Source organism: Gopherus evgoodei, chromosome 22, assembly GCF_007399415.2.
Source record: "Gopherus evgoodei ecotype Sinaloan lineage chromosome 22, rGopEvg1_v1.p, whole genome shotgun sequence".
Classification (NCBI taxonomy): domain Eukaryota; kingdom Metazoa; phylum Chordata; order Testudines; family Testudinidae; genus Gopherus; species Gopherus evgoodei.
Window position 1 is genome coordinate 15,655,691 of NC_044343.1, and position 23,084 is coordinate 15,678,774.

Below are 23,084 nucleotides of genomic sequence, written 5' to 3' on the forward strand. Positions count from 1 at the left end.
GGACTTCCAGAAGAAAGGAAGCAGACTAGTGGAGACAAAGTCATTAGAAATTAATCCAGACAAGAGAAGAGCAGCAGTCTGCGTTCAGCATGATGGCCTGTGGGGATGGGGCAGAGCAATGGCTGAAATTTATTATTTGCAGACTAACAGTGTAGCTGATGATGAACAGGTGTCACCCCTGTGATTTGCTGAAATGCACAGTTATTTACATCTCTAGGCTGGTCAGTTGATCATTAGTCCAGATTGTATCAGAGCGCAAGATTCTTGTTTGGGTCATTATCTGCAAACTCAATGCTCATATTAATAGTAGTAATTTTGTGTGAATTGACAACTGACTTTCAATCCATGAAAACTCAGTCACTGGCTGTTATAACAGCAAGCAAATGCCCTGGGAAAAGTAGTGGTGTGAGACCAGTAAACTGGTCAATATTCAGTAGTGTCTGGTATTGCTAAACGTTTCCTTATCGAACACCCAGCATTATTGGACTAATGAATGCTCTCTGAACCTTACGCATAAGGAGCATTTGATATATATACTGAACTTCTTTCCCAGTAGCTTGTATGAGCTTGACCGGTTTGCTCAAAGAGGTCTAATTATAAATACAATTTGCAACTACCGTAAACTTCACTCCCTCAAAATATTAGGAGCCACTACGAATGGAAGGTTACTGCTGTTCTTCAGATAGAGAAACCACAAAAATAATATCTGCCTCATAGGGGTATTGTGAGACTTAATAGTAGTAAAGAACTTTGAATTCTTCAAATGGAGGGGTCTAGGGAAGTCTAGTGTTATCATGGAAGCTTCATGATGTTTCATAAAGGCTTAAAATGCACTTGTAAAAAGTGGCCAGTTCAAATGCTGGCAGAAGAAAGACTACTTAAATATTGTTTGTTTGTTTGTTTGGAGGAAGGAGTGTAGAGGTTTGAACATAAGAATGGCCATACTGGGTCAGACCAAAGGTCCATTTAGCCCAGTATCCTGTCTTCCAACAGTGGCTTCAGAGGGAATGAACAGAACAGGTAATCATCAAGTGATCCATTCCCTGATACCCATTCCCATCTTCTGGCAAACAGGCTAGGGACACCATCCCATCCCATCCTGGCTAATAGCCATTGATGGACCTATCCTCCATGAATTTATGTAATTTTTTTTTTTTATGTTATAACCTTGGCCTTCACAACATCATCTGGCAAAGAGTTCCACAAGTTGACTGTTGTGTGAAGAAATACTTTTTGTTTGTTTGCTTGTTTTAAAACTGCTGCCTATGAATTTCATTTGGTGATCCCTAGTTCTTGTGTTATGAGAAGGTATAAATAACACTTCTTTATTTACTTTCTCCACACCAGTAATGATTTTATAGACCTCTATCATATCTCTCCTTAGTCATCTCTTTTCCAAGCTGAAAAGTCCCAGTCTTTTTAATTTCTCCTGTTATGGAAGCTGTTTCATACGCCTGATCATTTTTTGTTGCCCTTTTTTGAACCTTTTCCAATTTCAATATATCTTTTTTGAGATGGGGTGAACAGATCTGCATGCAGTATTCAAGATGTGGGCGTACCATGGATTTATCTAGAGGCAATATGATATTTTCTATCTTATCCCTTTCTTAATGATACCCAACATTCTGTTTGCTTTTTTGCATGCTGCTGCATATTGAGTAGATGGAGTCATTGTTCTCTGAAAGCAAGATCTTATCTTGAGTGGTAACAACTAATTTAGACCCCATCGTTTTATATGTATAGTGGGATTGTTTTTCAATGTGCATTCCTTTGCATTTATCAGCATTGAATTTCATCTGCCATTTTCTTACCTAATGACTCAGTTTTGTGAAATCCCTTTGTAACTCTTCCCTTTGTAACTTTTGGACTTAACTGTCTTGAGTAGTTTTGTATCATCTGCAAATTTTGCCACTTCACACGCTTTTTCCAGATAATTTATGAATATGTTGGAACAGTACTGGTCCCAATACAAAACCTGGGTGGGACATCACTATTTACCTCTCTCTGGCCTGAAAACTGGCCATTTATTCCAACTGTTTTCCTATCTTTTAACCAGTTACTGATCCATGAGAGGACCTTCCCTCTTATTCCATGACAGTTTACTTTGCTTAAGAGCCTTGCCAAAGGCTTTCTGAAAATCAAAGTACACTATATCCACTGGATCATCCTAGTCCACATGTTTGTTGACCCCCTCAAAGAATTCTAGGAAATTGGCGAGGCATGATTTCTCTTTACAAAAATGATTTTGACTCTTCCTCAACAAATCATGTTAATCTATGTGTCTGAAGTTAAGCTAACTGACCAGAATTGCTTCTGGAGCCTCTTTTAAAAAATTGGCATCACATTAGCTATCCTCTAGTCATCTGGAGAAGGGTATATGTCAGTAATCAGATGGATAACAAATGCTGTGCTTTCATATAGTGGAGAGCCAACTAGCAGAACCTATCCTACTCTTTTCTTTCTCTTGCATACCCATCTTTGCTTGACTATATTTTTGTTCATGCTTGTATTGGCTTTTTAAAATTTCAATACTGAACAGCTGTGTTCCCTGTAAGGTGCGTGGCTGCGCGGCCACTCAAGAGTCAGTCTAGTGCCACACACTTGATTAGCGGAGCTGTGTACATTTGGTGGTGTGTGTTCAGGTTCCACCTCCTGGCCGCCCCCCCGTCTCCCACGCTGCTCTGCAGACGTGTTCCTTCTGCCTTGAAGACCCTGGCCAGCTGCTTCCGGGACATTCCTGCTTGCTGTGCAGAGTGGAGGATGGGGGCCCTGATGTCAGGGTGTCCCTCTCCATTTCACCTGTACCCCATCTTCGCGGAGCGGGGGAGGAGGGACAAGGCTCAGGAACAGGACGGAGTTGCTGGCAGCTGCTGCCATCTGAACTAGCCTTCTGGTGAGTGCCGCTGTGCTTAGAGACAGCGCAAGGTCTCTCAGACTCTCTCACTCACTCACACACACACACACACACACACACACTTGTCGTGGTGGTGGTGGTGTTACTTCTTGGTACTTCCTACAATGCACATATATTATCTGTAATTTTATTCTTCCAAAGTGCTATTATTTTAGTTTTTTAACTACTCTGTACATTTCATAATTATATTTCTCTCTTATGCTTAATTTTAATTCTTTGAGTAGTGAGTTCTAAAATGCCTAACCTGTCCTTGCTGGAGTAATTATCCCTATGGTAACTTTTAAAAAATATATATTATAGCTAGGTTTTTTGTTTCTTCTGGTGGCACACATCCACACACATCTTGATATTGGTGCACATAACAAAATTAATTCTGCACATGGATGGAAAAAATTAGAGGGAACATTGTTGTACAGTTCAAGAAAATTAGTGAAACGAAGTATATCATGAGTCCTTAAGAGTTAGTGTCATTGTTTGCTAACATGTAAACCAGCATTTGGGTCTTGCTCCAAACCAGAGGTGGCCAAACTTACTGATCCTCTGAGCTATATATGACAGTCTTCAGAAGCTTGAGAGTCAGGGTGCACCTGCTGGGGCTCGGGGCTTCAGCCCTGTGGGAGGCTCCTGCTGGGGCTCAGGGCTTCAGTCTCACTCCTGCTGAAACGCCAAGCCCTGGCAGGTGTGTCCCATGTGGCTGAAGCCCTGAGATCCTCCTATCCCACTGGACAGAAGCGCCTACCTCACCACCCTGCTGCAAGGCAGAGATCCTGAGCTCCTGCCCTCCCCACACATGGTAGGTGGAGAATGGGGAGGGTGTGGGGGGCTCTACGAGACGCACTTTAATGGTAGAAGTGCCACATGTGGCTGATGCGCCACAGTTTTGCCATTCTTGCTCTAAACTTCTTTTAAACTATTTTACAATACCTGTTTTTTGTTCATATTGCCTGTGGGGAGCTTTTCATTGTAACCTGGGTGATAGTCTTTTCAGAAAAGACACAGTCCCTGTCCCAAAGAGCTGACATTCAGAATGCAGTAGACCATATGCTCACAAGTCACTAGAGGGCCAGGTGAAAGACCATGTTATAAACAGTGCTTGAAGTCTTCATTTTGTGCATTGTAAACCATATTTTTAGAAGGATAAGGTGCGTGAGTTAATATATTTTATTGTAATAACTTCTGTTGTGGGGAGAGACAGGCAAGTTTTTTAGACAGCTTTTCTGGAAGGGCTTCACAGAAGAGAGTTTAAAGGAGGGTTTTGAGTGAAGTGGTTGGGTGAATGCAATTAAAACTGTTCTTTTTACTGCACAGGTCGAGTCACAGATCTGAGCATGTAATGCTCCTGGTCATTTGGCTCAAGACTGAGCATTGCATATGGGGGCCTGTAGTCAAGGTGTAGAATTTGTCAAATGCACACAATTATGCTCCAGAAACTAAGCATTCTAAAAAAAAAAAAAAAAAAAAAAAATGGGGGGGGGGACAAGTTCTCTTGGTTCATATTTAAGGTTAAAGTTTTCTTTGTCTGCGGACTTACTAGTTACATTCTGTAACTATTGCTTTTAGGCCAGTGCACTCCCAGTTAATCTCATTGGGACGTTTTCTCTGAACCTGGCCATTTAGCAACATTGAATATGCCATATCTGAAGTCCATCTAGTCCAGTTATCCTGCCTCTGACAGTGACAAGCACCAGATGCTTCAGAGGAAGGTGTAAGAAATGTGGGATAATCTTCCTCCCACCTTAACTATTAGAGATCAGGATGAAAGCTAGATTGGTTTAAGACCTGAAAAATAAGGATTTATATCCCTTCCAGAATTTTTGTTAACATTACTTTTGATAACTTGGGATATATTCTTGTAATCCTTAAATATCAAATCCTTTTTGGAATCTTGCTAAATTCTTGGCCTCAACAACTTCTTGTGGCAGTGAGTTTCACAATCTAAATCTGGGCTGTGTGAAAAAGTATTTCCTTTTATAAGTTATGAATTTGCCACCTTTTAATTTTATTGAATGTTCCCTTGTTTCATGTATTATGAGATGGGGAGAACAGAGAAGCTCCTAATCTACTTTCTCTAAGCCATTCATTATTTCATATACTTTTATTATGTCCCCTTTTATTTGTCTCCTTTCGGTTCCAATCCTTTGAATCTGTCCCTCATGAGAGATTTTTCCATGCCCTTCATCATCCTTGTCTGAAACCTCTCTAATTCTACAATATTCTTTTTGAAACAGGGTGACTAGTACAGCACACAGTATTCCAGATGAGGCCATATCATTGATTTTTGTAGTGGCATTATAATCTTTTCTGTAATATTCTCTATCCTATTCCTTTTTCATCCTAATAACTTTTTTTTTTTTTTGACCACCGCTGCGCATTGAGCAGTGGTCTATACTGAACTGTCTACAGTAATGCTCAAGCCCCATTGCTGAGTTGATGTCATTAATTTAGAACCTGTGATCCTGGGTGCCTCTCAATGCTGACTGGCCCACCATCCTATAAATCATATCAGGCTAGACACATTTGTTTTCCCCAACATACTGTTGTCATAATATGTATCTAAAAGGTGTCATGTAAGGTACTGTATATAAACTGCTGACACACACATCCTGAAAATCATTGGGTGATGTATGTACGCTTGTGCACCAAGAATTATAGATGTGTGCTGGAGATACCTTCTTAAAATGTGTTGGTGAGGCAGTGCATAAAGCCAGTCTGCCCTAGACAAGGGAATGTGTATTACCTCTCTAACCAGTTTGATTACTGGCAGAGGACACTGAAAATAACTTCACGTATATTAAGTAAATAAAGTTATTAAGCTAATAAGCAGCAGCTTAATAAACATACCAGAGAACAGAGTCTGCATCTCAGGAATCGTTCCTGCCTCTTGAGGCAGAGACAATTAGACTTTCAGTAATATAAGGGCACCAACAAGGCATTTTAGTTACCTATCACTTACAAAACAAAGGGAATTTTCTGCTGTGGGTGCGCAGTCCAGCAGAATCCCCTGCCCACCCCCCCAGCGATGATCACGCAGGCACGCATGCCTAGCCGCCGTCTCCCATTTGACCCGTTGCTGGGGAAGAAGTGTGTGTCCCCAGGAAGATTTTTTTTTCCCTCCCATTTTTCTGTACGGGTGGGAGGGAGGGAAAGGTGGGCCATATGAATTCTGTGCCCACACATCAGTGCAGAATCACCCTAGGGGTACACCTTGTCTCTCTGGTCAAGGTATCATCTGGTTGGATGCATTCTTCCTAGACAAGGCAGGTTTGGATGAATGCAGTATGACTTCACGATTCCCTGAAAGGCTAAGAGAGAGAGATAGGATAGGAGGAAAGAAATAGTGGGGTGGAAAAGAACACAAGGGAAGGGAATAAAATACAGACTCTTTTGTGCCTTTGTGGTATTGGTAATTAGGTGTCCCCACTGGTAGGCTGATGACTGGATGTCGTGATAACATGATGACTTTCAGCACTCACAGGTGAAAACAAAGTTCCTTAAAGAAGAGCAGGGCCAGCTGATCTTCTCGTCAGGAAGAAAGTCCTTTAGATGCATCAAAATGAGTTGCAGTTCTGGCAGGTCGGGATGAGCTGAGGGAAGATAATTCTTCCGCCCTCTCCCAGTCTTTTTTTTAAGAACCCCAAAAAGGAATAAAAGTGGGTGGCATATTTTATCCTCAGTATTTTTTCCACCAGTTTAATCTATTTTCATAAGGCCAGGCTTGGCAAAGGTAACTTTGCGCCCCCATTTTCTTGTTTACCAAGTATGATCTCACCACAGTCCTTGATTTGTATCATTAGGCCATTTTGTATGGACTAATACAGTTTCTCCGTCTGGTTTTTTTGTACCTGTAATAACCATTCATTGTTGTATACAATTTGACCTATTTTTTCATGATTATTTTAACAGCTCAAGAACTTTCACATACTTTTTACAACTGAGCTTAGGTAACTTTTTGTAGTTCCAATAATCACAACAATAGGTATTTCCCCAAACATCCTCTGCAGTGGAGACTGGATCAGAGAAATCATGTAGTTCTCAGCAATGTCTTTATTTCCTTCTTTGCTCCCTTTAACATCAAATCTCAAACTTAATTATCAAAATTGTTTCTTTTACTTCTGACCATTTTAGCAAAAACATCCCATCAATGTGATTGTCTCAAAATACCCCCATGCTTCCATAGGTTCTGAAAGATCCAACAGCCCATTGCTCGTTGAAAAGGTCTCCATTTTCTTCCTGACAATTTCTGTGATGCAATTATGAATTAACAATACTAAATCTGTAGCCTGTGGAAAATTTAATAAAAGCAGTATAAAACCTGATTTAATGTCAATGAATTACAAGGGGCAATTGGTCTGACTTTAAGTTGTATGAAAACAAATAATAATAGAAAACTCCCTCTTTTTTTTAATGTAAATGAAGAATTTCCAGTCCTTTCCACCCCACAGTAGACGTCCGTCCTGCAGAATTTAAATCTAACTTCATGCAAAGTACATAGAGCCCTGGCTGTAATTTCTACAGGCAGGGCCTGCTCCAGGCACCAGCAAAGGAAGCAGGTGCCTGGGGCGGCCAATGGAAAGGGGCGGCAGTTCATCCATTCTTGGGGCGGCATGTCCTGGTCGGTGGCGGCAGCTCAATCGGCCCACTTCAGGCTTCTGCGGCAATTCGGCAGCGGGTCCTTCTTCGGCGGCGGCACTTCGGCAGTAGCGCAATCATTTTTTTTTGTTTTTTTTTCCCCCGCCACTTGAGGTGGCAAAAAAGCTGGAGCCGCCCCTGTCTACTGGTAGAATGTCTTTATTAAAGATGAAAGCGACTGCAGTCTGCAGAACCATTTTGTGCAAGTTAAACAAAGGCCTCTGGCTCCTAGCGAGTTCTTGGGTGTCCTTGTTTCAATGATTGTGTCCTTTTGTTCTAAGCTAAATATTCCTCATTTCAACTAAAAGCTGCCTTCTTAAATCAAGCCATTTAAATGAAAGTTACAAGTAGAGCTAACGGATTTCAGAGTGGTAGCCATGTTAGTCTGTATCAGCAAAAACAATGAGTCCTTGTGGCACCTTAGAGATTAGCAAAGTCTCTAAGGTGCCACAAGGACTCCTCATTGTTTTAATTACAGCTGAGTGAATTATTGACTTCTTTTGGTTTGTAGTTTTGAACTGAAACTGGATATGGATATATATATATAAAAAAAAATAAAAAACCTTCTGGGGTGCAGTCCAGACGGTAAGAAATACCTTGGGTGTCTCAGCTGCTCAGGCTTACAACCTGGACACCAACAGCCAGCAGATAAGCATGCAGTATCCTGAGTGTCTGTGTGCTATGCAGTCCTGGTTCAATGCTCTGACCCCAGCAGTCTGCTTACAACACAACTCTAGTCTCTGTCACTCAGTTGCCTTATGCAGGGGTGACCTAATATTCGCAGTCCTGAATTTTCCCCAAAACAATCTGCCCTGAAGTGTCCAGCCCTCTCCTGGAACACTTCGAGAAATAATAAAGTTTGCGCCTCTAAACAAACAAAATGCTCAGCTTATAACTGCCACCCAAACACAGCACTGGCTTGGTTTAGATTAAAAGTAAAACAAGTTTATTAACAAAAGAAAATAGGATGTCAAGTGAGTTCATGTCTAAAGGATAGAGTCAGAAATGGTTACAAGCAAATTAAAGTGAAAAATGCTTTCTAGAGACTAAATCTTAATAAAACTACAATCTTGTTTCAAAGTAAGATTCTTATCACACTACCTTTCAGAAAGATGGCTGACCAGCCCTCTCATCAGGTCTTCCACAATGTCCAAAGTAAAGTTCATTCAAGCTGTGAGGAAGGCTCAATGGAGTCTCCTGGTGAGGGAAGTTCGATACTGATTTCTTCCCTGCTAGTGCTTGCTATAATGCAAATTGATGTTTCCTACTATCTCCTTCCCCTGTCCTGATTCTGAGTGATTATCTTCTCCTTTTGTTGTCTTGATGGATCTGTTTACCTTCTATGTACATTGAATTCCCATTGTCTCTTAATGTACCTTGGAAATAGCTTCAAGTAGCGGAACAGCATTCCTTTGCCTAGAGTGGGATAACTTCAGCCCTGCTTGGCAGACACACTTTAAGACAATAATTCCCAATATGTTTCTAATTTTGAATCTGTCCTCCATACACACATCACACAATAATGATCAGTATGTTGTTAGCTTTCTATTGATAAATTACATGTCGCCTTTAAGTAGTGTGGTGTGACATTAGTGAATTGGAATACACTGAATTGGTCAGGCTAGTTGAAATTCACTACCAGATACCGGTCATCCCCTCTGCCCTCTTGCATTGGGATGCTATTAGGGTCATACTCACCAAAACAAAAAAATAAAACAAAATTATCTTTCTGATAGATTCAAAGGTTTTGAAATAAAATGGCATTTGAATCAACATTTTTCAAGCAGTTCCAGATTGGCTGTACAACCATTTGAACCAGATAAAAATAAAAAGTCTTTATCTTTGCAAGGCTCCCTCCTTTTTCTTTGTATTTCTAGTTGCCACCATCTTCCTTTCTCTATCCCAATTCTTCTTTCTGCTTAGGCTATTGGGTATTGAACCCATTTTTGAAGCATGTGTCACACACTGGAGTGTGCAACAGTATCCAAGGGGATTGCTGAGGTTTGAAGTGTAAGGTAGCCAATCAAGAAAGGAGAGAGGTTTTTATTTTGTACTTATTTAATAATAATTAAAAAAAAAAACCCTCTCATCTTTCTCATTTCTGTTACTATGGCAGATTTGGTGAAACAGATTTTTAGGATGTCTCTTGTTTCTATACATTTGTTTTTAAAATTCCCTAATAATGGAATATTGTGGAATGTAACTTTTTTGTTAAAGGTAGTGACTATATGGTACAGTATTTGTATGATCTAGATAGATATGATGACCTGAAAGTAATTGATGTGTGAGAGAACTTACTGCATTTCTGACTTAACAGGAGCCTTAGATAGTCTGCTAAACCACATCAGAAGCCCTTATTGAGCAGTGCAAGTGAGAGGATGGTTCCACGTCACCATAATCAAAGAGATTGAAACCAAGTAACCTCTTCAGCTTGCTGCTTGATAGGTTCCTTTCCATCATAAGTGAAAAGTGGTGTGTCTACATTCTACTCTGCTCGATACAACCCAAACTTACCTTTATCTTCAGGAATACTCATTGTCCTTAATTAAATTTCTGGAGGTAAAAGCTGAGAAACTGAGTCACAAGTCCACCCAATTTAGGCTTAATCCATTTTCTCCTTATTTGTACAATTTCAGACAGAATTATTGTCCCTTATAGTGTCTGGACATACATTTATGCCAGACAAATAATAACAGACAAGACAGACTTGGTAAATGTGCTCAATTTACCACATTCCAGGACACCGGCAAGTTCTCCCATCTTCTATGATAGTTGTCACCATCTCTGATTCCTTGCTCTGGTCCTTCAGTTTCTGGTCCAGTGTTTCTCCAGTTTGGGCCCATGTTCACATAGGTCTTTTATACATTTCTGCACTACAGATTACTTAATCTTTATCCAACTGGCTTTTAGCACATCAATCCTTGGATTTTAGGTAACTTGTACATTATGCATACGCAAACTTCAGTTGCCCAACTTCTGTATTTTTCCTGCTGGTTTAGCAATTTCTCGATTGTGTTGTTTTTGTGTCAACCATCCCTGTGTCTTCCCAGAAGGGATGTGTATGTGTGTGGTCATTTATCATTACATGTTTGTGTATCCTGTACTTACATCTTCCAACACAAAGTTGTGTCAGCAATATTATTTTAAGCAAATTAGCAATTCTATATAAAAGAAGAATTGGCAAAACCTGTACTTAGGTCAGGTCCTTGCTGGTATAAGTGTTACCTCATCTGTACTCAGTCACTATACATACTTTTAAATCTTTAAAATGTAGTTAACAGAGCTTTTAATTTTACCGCTAATAATTCTTCATTTTATATTTTACTGTTATAAATCAGTATGTTATTCTGTGCTACCCTTAATCTGTTAGAAAGGAAAAGGGGAATTATGAGAAACATGATGATTCTTTAATGTCAGCATTTCTTAACTTCTTTAACCTGGGTTTTTCATTCAAAGTCTAGTTTTGTTTGTGAATTATTACTAAGCAACTTCATTAGAGAGTGTCTCAATTTTAGGGCCTTGATATTTCATTGCTTTTAATGAAACTCCCAACAAAATGTTTTGTGTTTTCAGGTGTGTTGCGAGTATGGCATGGTACATGTTCTTTCAGAGAAGGGGAGCCATAAAGGAAAGGACTACTGTATCCTCTTCAACTCTCAGTGGGCCCACTTGCCGCATGACCTAGGAAAAGCTGTAAGTACCTAAATCAAGCAATGAGAGAGGAACATAGTTCACTGACTCCCGTATTTTAGGGAACTTGTTAAGTCTCAACTGGTTCTGGTCAGGCTAGCAATGGCTGGGATGTTTGTTTGATTTCAAAAATATTCTTTGCTTTATGTATATTTCCACAGGTAATCTCAAGCAAACCAATGATTTAGCAACCATCCACTTTTCCAAAAACAAATCATAAGTTAAGTTAACCAGTGTACCAGTCTTGTAAAATAACCTTCCTTTGTACCACTAGAGCTCTTTAATAAAAACTAAAAATGGCACTTGCCTCTGGCAAATAAAGTGTTTAGTTCTTGTATCTGCAAAGATAACCTTGTTTATGTGAATTGAATATAAACAGATACTGTATACTAATGATACTCCCTAATGTTTAGACAAAGAATTCTAATGTCTCTTCAGAGTCACATAGTTCTGCTAAGGTGCAGTAAAGTGAAAATAGATCAATCTTATCAGGTTTTACTGCTTTATTCGGACCTATGAGCAACTTTAGGCTGAGAATTGAGTCAGTTTCACAGTGGTCCTTGAGAAAAGCTATGAGTAATGCTTGAGATTAAAGCACAAAAATGGAGGCTGGAGGAGGAATAGATTAGTGGAAACTTCCTCCCCACCATCACAACTGCCAGGCATCTCTGGGGTGGCAGGCGGGAACTGAGAGAGGCTCTAAAATTTATTGTACACCTGCTACTCAGATGCTGTAGAATATTGAGATCCTGAGTGGGATCCAAGGACAACACCTTGGTGGGAATTGCAACACCTCTTTTCCTAACAGCTTTGGGGAGAGGGGGCTGGCAAGCACTTGATTTCCCACATGATCTTTCATACTGCATTTTGGCTAGTAGGTTTAGAGAGATTTTGATATTAATATTTTTGTAGGGAGACATGAGAGAGAAAGCACAGGAAAAAAAGTAGGAAACAGTTTAGGAAAAGATTGAGGGATATAGGGAAGTGGAGAGGTGAAGAAAGAGAAGAGGAAGCACGGAAACAATCTACATAAAGTATTTTGGGAAAAGAGGATGAGGATGGGGGTAGGGAGTGGGGGTGAGAAGAGACTTAGTGAGTTTTTTTTTTTTAATTGATATTAAATAGTTGGTTTATATGTTACAATTAAATATAATGCTTAACTGTTTTACTCTAAATTGTGAGGAGGTGTGGTAGTAACAGTATTTTTCCATCTGTTTAGTAGGTTTAGCAGTTAGGCTAATAAGTGTTGGATAAATTTTTCAAGTCCTGGAAATACGTTAATTTTTTTCTTTAAACAAAGGCTGGTTCCTGGGAGTCTTAGAATATAACTAAACTAATACAGAAATGGACATCATGTCCCACACAACAGAGCAAGGTGGAAAAAGAAAATATTTTTGGTTTTGTGGCATAAAATATACATTTGTCACTGAAATATACATTGCTGTGCTATGCTCTGGGTATAGTTAATGTGCTTCTCCCAGTGAAGGTGATAATAATGGGCAGAGTTCTGAGAGTATATCAGATTCTGTTGTTGTGTACCTTGATTAGGTATTTTTCTTTATTTTTTTTTTAGGTATTGTGGGAAATATTCCTTTTTCAAAAATGGCACAGAGCAGCATAAATATGTGAATACCTAGGGTTGCTTGACATAATGCATAATTAGAGAATGAACCTTTCATCGTTTGGTATCTACGTCCAAATTCTTATTTTGTTCACATATGGAAATATTACTTAGCACTTGTCTGGTGGTAGATGGATTCAAAGGATTGTACAGATGATAATACCCACACATTTCCTGTGAGTTGTGTACAGCAAATGCTGTGCATGCATCTGTACAATGGGGATAACAAGTAAGTGGCAGAGTTGGAACGTGGGGGCTCCTGACTCCCAAACTTGTGCTCATTCCTTTATATCATATTGTGCAGTAAGTTTACATGCTTCTTAGTCTGCATTCATTTATCTCACACCCCCGTCTTTCACTCCCAGCTTCTGGTATTCAAAGTTTTAGGGTTGCTCTGAGCTCAGGGTTGTGTCCCTGACCAATAGCCATTAATAGATCTATCCTCCATGAACTTACCCAGTTCTTTTTTGAACCCTGATGTACTTTCAGCCTTCACGGCATCCCATGGCATTGAGTTCCACAGGTTAGTTGTGTGGAAAAAGTACTTCCTTATGTTTGTATTAAATCTGCTGCCTGCTAATTTCATCAAATGACCCCTGGTTTTTGTATTGTGTGAAAGGGTAAATAATACTTCTCTATTCACTTTTTCTACATCATTCGTAATTTTGTAGGCCTCTATCATATCCCCCTTTAGTTGTCTCTTTTCTAAGATGACCAGCCATAATCTTTTTTTAATCTCTCCTTGTATGGAAGCTGTTCCATACTCTTGATCATCTTTTTTCCCTTCAATGAGCCTTTTCCAGTTCTTCCTTGTCCTTTTTGAGATGGGGTGACCAGAACTGGACTCATGGGCACGCCAGGGATTCATATAGCGGCATTATGATATTTTCTGTCTTATTTCCTATTGGTTTTCTAATAGTTCCTCACATACTGTTAGCATTTTTGACTGCTGATGCTGCACATTGAACAAAAGTTTCAGAGAACTATCCTGGTGCCTCAAGATCTCTCTCTTGGGTGGTAACAGCTAATTTAGAACCCATCATTGTGTGCTTATATAGTTGAGATTATTTTTTCCAATGTGTATTACTTTGCTCTTACCAACGTTGAATTTCATCTGCTTGTTCGTTCAGCAATGACAACAATCTCATTTAGGTAATGCTTTCTTGTATAGTCTATTGTGATATAGATCTCATTTCCTGTAGTCTTGAAGATTTTGCTGCTTGCTTCCAGTCCTCTGAGCTGCACTTATAGTTGTTTTTTCTAGTCAGTTATATTCAGTCTGAGACCCCAAATTAAAATATTTGGTCAAAGCTTACTGTGGAGATAAACAGGAAAGAGGATTTAAAATTTTTTTTAAGACACTATTCTGCTTCTTAGTGGTGTGGTTTCTTTGGGCACGTCTACAGTACGAAATTAATTTGAAGTTATTTTATTCAAATTTCCTGAATCGAGTTCTTGCATTAGTGGGGACACAACATCGAAAGTGCGTAAATTTGGCGGAGTGCATCCACAGTACCGAGGCTACCATCGAATGGCAGAGCATTGCACTGTTGTTGCTATCCCACAGTTCCCGCAGTCTCTGCTGCCCATTGGAATTGCGGGTTAAACTCCCAGTGCATGATGGGGCAAAAATATTCTAGCAGGTTTTTCTGGGTGTGTGCTGTCACTTGCTCCTCCCTCCATGAAAGCTACCGGTCAGTCAGGAATCAGTTTGGAGTGGGCAAATCTACTGTAGGGGCTGCTGTGCTGCAAGTAGCCAACACAGTCATTGAGCAACTGCTATCAATGGTAGTGACTTTGGGAAATGTGCAGACCACTGTGGATGGCATTAATGTGCTGGAGTTCCCTATCTGCGGCGAGGCGATAGACAGAACGCATATCCCCATCTTGGCCCTGGCACACCGTGGCAGCCAGTACATAAACCACAAGGGGTACTTCTCCATGATGCTGCAAGCACTGGTGGATCACAAGGGACGTTTCACCAACGTCAGCGTGGGATGGCCGGGAAAAGTGCATGATGCTTGCATCTTCAGGAACTCTGGTCTGTTTGAACAGCTGCAGGAAGGGACTTACTTCCCAGACCAGAAAATTACTGTTGGAGATGTTGAAATGCCTGTAGTTATCCTCGGGGACCCAGCCTACCTCTTAATGCCATGGCTCCTGAAGTCGTACACAGGCACCCTGGACAGTAATAAGGAGCAGTTCAACTATAGGTTGAGCAAGTGCAGAATGGTGGTGGAGTGTGCTTTTGGATGTTTGAAAGGGCGCTGGCGCAGTTTACTGGCTTGGTTAGATCTCAGCACAACCAATATTCCAATTGTAATTGCTGCTTGTTGTGTGCTCCACAATATCTATGAGAGTAAGGGGGAGACTTTTATGGCGGGGTGGGAGGTTGAGGCAACTCGCCTAGCTGCCAGTTTTGCACAGCCAGACAACAGAGTGATTAGAAGAGCGCAGCAGGGCACGCTGTGCATCAGAGAAGCTTTGAAAGCCAGTTTTATGACTGGCCAGGGTACGGTGTGACAGTTGTTTGTTTCTCTTGAAGTTACCCTCGCCCTATATATATATGAAAGGAAATAAAGTCAAAATTGTTTAAAAACTGTTCTTCATTATTTGATGCACAGTGCATTGAGAGCAATTATAAGGTAAACTGGGCAGGGAGGGAGGGTAGGTGGGTGGAGGAGGAGGGAAGGACAAGTCCAGAAACTAAATCAAAAGTTCGCATATGCCAGCTTTATGGTGCTTGGGCGATCCTCTGGGGTTGAGTGTGTGGGTCCCCATAGCTTCCCCCTTGTGTTCTTGGGTGTCTGGGTGAGGAGGCTATGGAACTTGGGGAGGAGGGAGTTTGCTTATACAGGGGCTGCAGCGGAAGTCTGTGATCTTGCTGCCTTTCCTGCATTAGGTCCACCATACAGTGGAGCATGTCAGTTTGCTCCCCCATGAGCTTGACCACAGTATCCTGCCTGCTCTAATCACGTGCCTCCCTCCTCTCTTCGTGTTCCTATAATGCTTTGCTGGACTCCACAATTGTTAGGGTGCAGCTGAATGCATGGAGGCAATCAGTGCGGGAGGACTGCATGAGCTCGGCAAACACGTCCTCTCAAGTTCATTTTTTCCACCTTCTAATCTGGACCAGCCTCTGAGATGGAGTAGACAGGTGCCGCGTTGAAACATTTGCACCTGCAGGAGGAGAAAAAGGGAGGGTAGTTTTTTTAAAAATACATTTCAGAGAACAAAGGGGGCACTTTGGTATGAGTAAGCTATCACACATGACCAGGCAACAAAATTCATCTTGCAGGCAGCCCCTAGGGGTCCGCGGGGTTCTGCTTCTTCTACATCCATTTTAATGCTTTCAAACTGCTGGGCCCCCTTTCCCACAGCAAGCAATGCCTCGTGGGTTTGCCATATAAAAGGAGGGCCTGCGGGCTCTCTGGGATGACCACTGCACACAACAACCCCACCCACCACCACCACCACGTGGCTCCAATCAGGCTCAGAGCAGGGATGAGCCATTTACTGTAAACACTAACAACCCAGCACGTCTGGGTTCCTGCCCCCCCGCCATCCCCCACCACGTGGCTCCAAACAGACTCTCACTCACCAGGAATACCTTCTCCAGGGTCATGAAACAGGAGCTCGCCTTGGGAGTGAGGGGAGGCTATTGGATCTAGCGTTAAGATTAGTTCCTGGCTGGGGAGGAAACAGATTCTCCACTTGCCTGTGCACTCTCCTCCACCTCCTTGCTCCATGCAACTCCCCCCTTGCAGGTGTCCACAGACAGTGGTGGGATAGTGGTGGCATCACCCTCCACAATTACATTCCGCTTTTATCATGAGCTCCATGCATGGGGCTGTGACCCAGAGCACCCATTTCCCTCCCTGGCTTTTTGGTACACTTGCCTGAACTCCTTGATTTTTTTTTTGTTTTTTTTGTACGAAACTGCTGTGTCCCTGGAGTAGCCTCTTTCCGTCATGGCCCTGGAGATTTTAGCATAGGAATTTGCGTTCCTTTTTTTGGAACATAGTTCTGCCATAACAGACTCATCTCCCCAGCATGTGATGACATCCAGTACCTCCTGTTTGGACCATGCTGGGGCTCGTCTGTGAATCCAAGACTGTGAGATCTCCTGTGATGGTGGACTGTGCTGCTGGTCACCTGTGCTGCTGGTGACCAAACAGGAAATGAAATTCAAAAGTTCCCGGGACTTTTCCTGCCCACGTGGCTAGTGCATTTGAGTTGAGAGTGTTGACCAGAGCAGTCACAAGGGAGCTTCCTGAGATAGCTCCCGGAGGCCAATAATGTTGATTTGCGTCCACAATACCTTTAACCCGGGATTGCGATCTTGATTTAAGCGCTACTCCACTTGCCAAGGTGGAGTACAGAAATTGAATTAAAGAGCCCTTTAAATCAAAAAAACCCGTTTGGTCTCTAAGGTGTCACAAGTACTCCTGTTCTTTTTGCGGATACAGACTAACACGGCTGCTACTCTGAAACCTGTCTTTATCTAGACTGAGTCCCAGCATGCAGTACTCCACCTCGGACTGAGTGAGCTGCTTGGTTCAAGGAAGCGTTGCATGCTGGGAGTCGTAGTCTGTGGGGAGAGCACAACTTGTAAGCAGGACTTTGTGACATTGATTGGGACATGCTTAAAAATTAATCACTTTATTCTGTGTTATGCAGCTAAAATGGGTCCCGGTTCATTGCTATTGTCACACCTCACATGAGGTCCTAATGTCATTTTTTAAAAGTTTTGAGGCTAGTTGACTGAGGCTCGGTCCACAGAAGACTGAGATAGTGATGATGGAAACAACTAGCAAAAGTTTTCTGGGCCTTTTTGAGTGTGTCTGTCAAGTTGTTGGCTTGTATAGCAGCAGTGACAGGCATTTCAAGATTAGAGTATTGCACTGTACTCTACATGGTGTTGCACCTTATCAGCCCTGAAACTGGTGCAGAAGGTGGAAGGTCTGCTTGTTAAGTGGTGTCTCACCATGGGTGCAAGAAACCAGTGCTTTGAAATCTATATTGGCTTCCCATGGGTTTCTGGAAGGAGTTAAGGTGCATATGTTTTATTATCTATTCTAATATTCCCTAAATGGAATGTGGCATGTCTACCTGAGACACTACACTGCTCTCTGTATGTTATGTTGCCACATTTTAAATCAGCGGAGATGCTTGTGCTATAGCTCCCTTGGTATAGAAGGAAGAGAGCTGCTTGGAGGGTGGGGCCCTTTCTCTGAGGGTACCTTGACTTTGGGATTCACCCACCCACTTGGCCCATAATAGTCCAAATCTGTTTACCTTTAGTGCACATAGTAAGGCTGTGGTTGGGGATTTGAATAAGAGTGTGAGGCGTTTTATTGGGGAGGTTAGGGTTTAGAGCAGTAGTCACCAACCCGTAGATCGCGATTGACTGGTTGATTATGGAGACTCTCTCAGTTGATTGTGATCTCAGGCCACTAAAAGTCTGGTAGTGCACAGGTCTGCTGCAAAGGCACATCCCTGCCTACCCTGGCCAGACGCTGCTCCTGGAAGCAACCCTCGCATGGTCAGGGGGAGGGGCAAGTGGCTCTGTACACTGCCCCTCTCTGCGGGCACCGCACCCACAGCTCCCATTGGCACCAGTTCCCCATTCCCGGACAATGGGAGCTGCACAGGTGGTGCTTGCAGGCAGGAGCGGCGCACAGAGACCCCTGCCCCCCACAGGGGCCACAGGGGTGTGTTGGCCTCTTCCAGGAGTGGTGTGGGGCCGGGACAGGCATAGAGCCCTGCGGGAGCCCGCAACCCAACCTCCAGCCCTAATTCCCTTCCCAGAGCCAGCATCTTGTACTCCGTCCTGCACCTCAACACTCCGTCCCAGCCTGGAGCCCCTTCCTACACCCAAACTCCCTCCCAGAGCCCGCACCCTCTTCTGCACCTCAAGTCTCTGCCCCAGCCCAGAGCCCACACCCTCTCCTGCACTCTTAACACTCTGCCTCAGCCCAGAGCTTGCACCCTTCATCCCCTCCTGCACCCCAACCCTGTGCCCCAGGCTCAGCCTAGAGCCCCCTCCCACACTCTGAACAGAGGGAGGGGGAGATGGAGTGAATGGGGCAGGGCTTTGGGGAAGGGACGGGCCCTTGGGGAAGGGGCGGGGTAGAACCTGGGTTGCGCTTAAATTCAAAAAGTGATCTTGTGCCTAAAAAGGTTCGAGACAACTGGTTTAGAGGTTGTCTGTGGGCAGGTGTGTGTGGAGAAAGGTCACCAGTTTGTTAGTGCTGGTCTTGTTTGAGTTAGATTGTATTTTTAATTTGCCATTATGATACCTAGAATTGGAATAGGCATCCTTTTTTGTCTATGTCCATATATTATATTCAGTGTTGGTATAGCAGTGTTGGTCTCAGGATATTAGAGAGACAAGTTGGGTGAGGTAATATCTTTTATTGGACCAACGTCTGTTGGTGAGAGAGACAATTTTTCAAGTTTACACTGAGCTCTTCTTCATGTCTGAAGAAGAGCTCAATTTGTCTCTCTATATCCAAATGTTGAACTCCAAAATAAAAAATACATTTTTAAGACCAGTATTACTAGCAACTTTCCAATCTTAAAATAAAGATAAGCAAATCTCATGCTTCTGGGCATTAAGATGGTCATCATGCAGGTCAGAATAAAACCCATCTGGTCTAATCCCACCAGTGATTTGGTTAGAATAGATTCCATTCTCTTATTGGATGACTTTTGCAAATGCTTGTGTACATGTTAAGGGCCACATCTCAGAGACTACAGTGATGACCATGGTATAAGAACCTATATAGCCTGAAAGACACACATTTTCTCACTTGGCACCAACTGTTAGGACAGTTCTTTAAATAAGTTAAAAACCTCCAGTAAGAGTGGCTTGACCACATGCTTAGTTTAAATGCATTTGCATTGGGTACCCAGCAATGCCCAGGGTATCGCTGAACTAAAAGTGACTGGTTTCCCTCCACTTCAGAAGAGTAACAAATTCTTAAATGGAAATTGAAATTAATTTATAAAGGTGCAGGTTAGCTAACCCTAAAATATGAGGCTTGCCAACATTTTTAAATTATTAAAGGGATGCCAGTCAATTTGAGTAATTGGCCTGTTTCAGTTATCTAAGAGTGCTCTTTTTCAGCTGCTTATTTACAATGTTTTATTAATTTAATTTAGTAATGTGTCTCGTGGGTTTCTCTGCAGCCCTTCTGATGTTTACAGGGGTGTTTTGCCGGGGTGTAGGCCAATCCAAGCACAATAACAAATGTATTTGAATCCAACTCTTGTTCTCCCACCTCCCCTTCCTCTACATGTAATGTTGCCTGCCAGGCCTATTCTTTTTCAGTGACCTGAGCAGTGGCAGCAGAAGCAGGAACACAAAGGTTAATCCTGCGTTGTTCATTCCCCAGACACCTTTCAATCCAGAGAGGTTGGTGGTTGAAGCTGGCTCCTGTTGCCCCTGGCCCCATGCATGGGACTAGAAAGAGAAGACCACAGCTCCACCATTGCCCCCAGTTTTCAAATGATTTTTTGGTCTCATAGGTAAGGCTCTACCAAATTCACAGTCCATTCTGGTCAATTTCATGGACCAGGGGGTTTTAAGGTAGTCTATTTCACGTTTTCAGATGTTTACATCTGAAAATTCACTGTACTGTAACTGTGGGGGTCCTGATCCAAAAGGCCATCAGGCTGGGAGGGTCTCAAGGTTTTGTGGGGAAGGTGGGATTGCCACCCTTACTTCTGCCCTGCTGCTAGCAGAGGCACTGCCTTCAGAACTGGGCACCAGAGGGGAAGGCTGCTGGCTGGGTGCCCAGCTCTAAAGCCAATACCACCGCCAGCAGCAGCACAGAAGTGAGGGTCACAGGGTATGGGAGGGTGGGTTACCATAGCTCTGGTTTTCCCAGCAGGGCTGACAGCTGGAGCTTCAGCTTCCTCAGGTGGAGTGGGAAGTGTGACAGTGTGAAGCTTCCTGCAGCTGGGGGAGATCCCAGAGGTGGGTCTGACCTGTCCCAGGAGTGGCCCTACAGGGGTGGTGGAAGTCTCCATCCCCATCGGACTAGCAGCTGGAGCCCTGCGCAGGGTAGGAGCCCCTGGCTGGGAGCCAGATTTCATGTGGAAGATTAAATTTCACACTCTGTGACACATTTTTCACTGCTGTGAGTTTTGTAGGGCCCTACTCATAGAGGTTTGGAAGTAGATGGAGCTAACCTAGCTGTTCTGTGGCTCATATTGCTCACTTACGAGAGTGCAGTCACTGACCCCTGTGGCAGAATGAGCCAAAGTAAGTCAAAGAGAAGTTGGGTCCAATTTTATAAGGGACCCATCTGAGCCTAACTGGAGAGAGGACGTGTGAACTGTCAGTTTTCTGGGCTTTGTTTGAAGTTATTAAAGTCTCACTCTGCAAAGTCAGACACTGTGGGAGGCATAACCTGCAAGGTTTTCTCTGGAGTGTTGGGCCCCAGAGGCTTCTTTTCCTAGAGAAGGGATTTATTTTGATGGGCGTGTTCTTGTTTGAATTATTTGTGCCACTTCTGTTGTATGAAATAAACACACCAGCACTGAATATTTTGGCCATTGGGATTGCCTAATTAACCCTAGACCACAACCTTAGGCTATGTTTGCATTACAGACCTTTCAGTGGCACAGCTGTACCGCGGCAGCTGTGCTGCAGTAAGGTCTTCCTGTGTAGCCACTCTATGGCAGCGGGAGAGAGCTCTCCCGCCAATTTAGCGCTATCCACACTGGCGCTTTTATTGTTTTACCAACAAAAGTGTTAGTGTAGACAAAACCTTAATTCAAATGGAGTAGTTACTTTCTTACCATTAAAACATCCTTCTGCAGGATCTAGGATAGAGTGCTCTACTCCTAAGCAGAGCCTAGGGCAGAGCATGAGCTTCCCCTGGGGTAGGGCCTGCATGGGCATGCTCTCCTGGGGTCAGAGGGAATAATATGCCTGTGCTTTCATTATGTTAGTGCATGAGAAAGGAAATGCAACTGACTAGACATAAAATGCCATCCAGTGCATAATGAAAACACACTGGGGGGTGGGAGGGAATTGCTGACTACTTTCAGTTCCATTCATCTCAAATATTACATGTAAAAATAATAGATTAAAAAAGTTGATTTAAAAATGTGTTCAGTGGGGGCATTCCTTTAAAATTACACACATTCTTGGGGTAGTGGGTCAGCTTGTTTGTCTGTTTGTTTGTTCTTTTAGTTTGCTTAAAGTTTGCAAGTGTGGTCTGCTGTGGATTGTGTGTTTGTTTAGGGCAGTGATCCCCAATGCGATGCCCACGGGCACCATAGTGCCCACCGGGGCATCTGTGTGTTCTCACCTACTGACAAGGGCGCACACTCCTGCCGAGGAGCACGGCCGCCAGACAAGCAGCCACCTAAATGCCACTAAGGCCAGGTCCAGACTAGAGCTTTAAATCGATTTTAAGAGCTTTAAATCGATTTAAAGCTGTAACCGTCCACACTACAGAGTGCATAAAATCGATTTTAAGGGTCCCTAAAATCGATTTTGGAACTCCATCAAAACGAGAGGAGTAACCCCAAAATCGATTTTTTAAAATCGATTTTATGATAGTGTGGACGGCCATCGAAGTTAATGGCCTCCGGGACGTATCCCACAGTGCTCTAGTGGCCGCTCTACACAGGTAAAGGTACTCTTCTGCTGGCCAGGTAAACAGAAAAAGCCCCGGGAACTTTGAAATTCCATTTCCTGCTTGCACAGCGTGGAGCTCTCAGCAGCAGAGAGAACAATGCAGTCTCCTGAAAATAGGAAAAGAGCTCCAGCATGGAACACACAGGAGTTACTCGATCTGATAGCTGTATGGGGAGAAGAGTCGGTGCTTTCAGAACTGCGCTCGAGCAGAAGAAATGAGAAAACCTTTGAAAAAATTTCTAATGCCATGCGGGAGAGGGGACATACCAGGGACTCGTTACAGTGCCGAGTGAAAGTGAAAGAGCTCAGACAGGCGTATCAGAAGACCAAAGCAGCAAAGGGCAGGTCAGGCTCTGCCCCCAAAACATGCCGGTTCTACGACGAGCTTAACGCAATATTGGGGAACAGCGCAACGACGAACCCCCCCTTGTCTGTTGATTCAGAGGTGGGCGTCGTGATTCCTGCAACTACGGAAGATTTATTTGATGGCGATGATCAGTATGATGAGGACCAAGAGGAGGAGGCTCCAGCAGAGAGCACAGAGCATTTTATCCCCCCAAACAGCCAGGATC

At 43.0% G+C, this 23,084-nt stretch overlaps 1 protein-coding gene across 4 annotated transcripts in view; it reads left to right on the forward strand.

Annotated features, from left to right (window-relative positions):
* The window catches only part of SPPL2B (signal peptide peptidase like 2B), a 128,188-nt gene that overhangs the window by 30,749 nt on the left and 74,355 nt on the right, over positions 1 to 23,084 (forward strand). For all 4 annotated transcript variants that reach the window (XM_030540830.1, XM_030540833.1, XM_030540832.1 and 1 more), the window contains one exon: positions 11,117 to 11,236. In XM_030540830.1, coding sequence (XP_030396690.1) covers positions 11,117 to 11,236 — 120 coding nt within the window. The remainder of the gene's footprint in view (positions 1 to 11,116; positions 11,237 to 23,084) is intronic.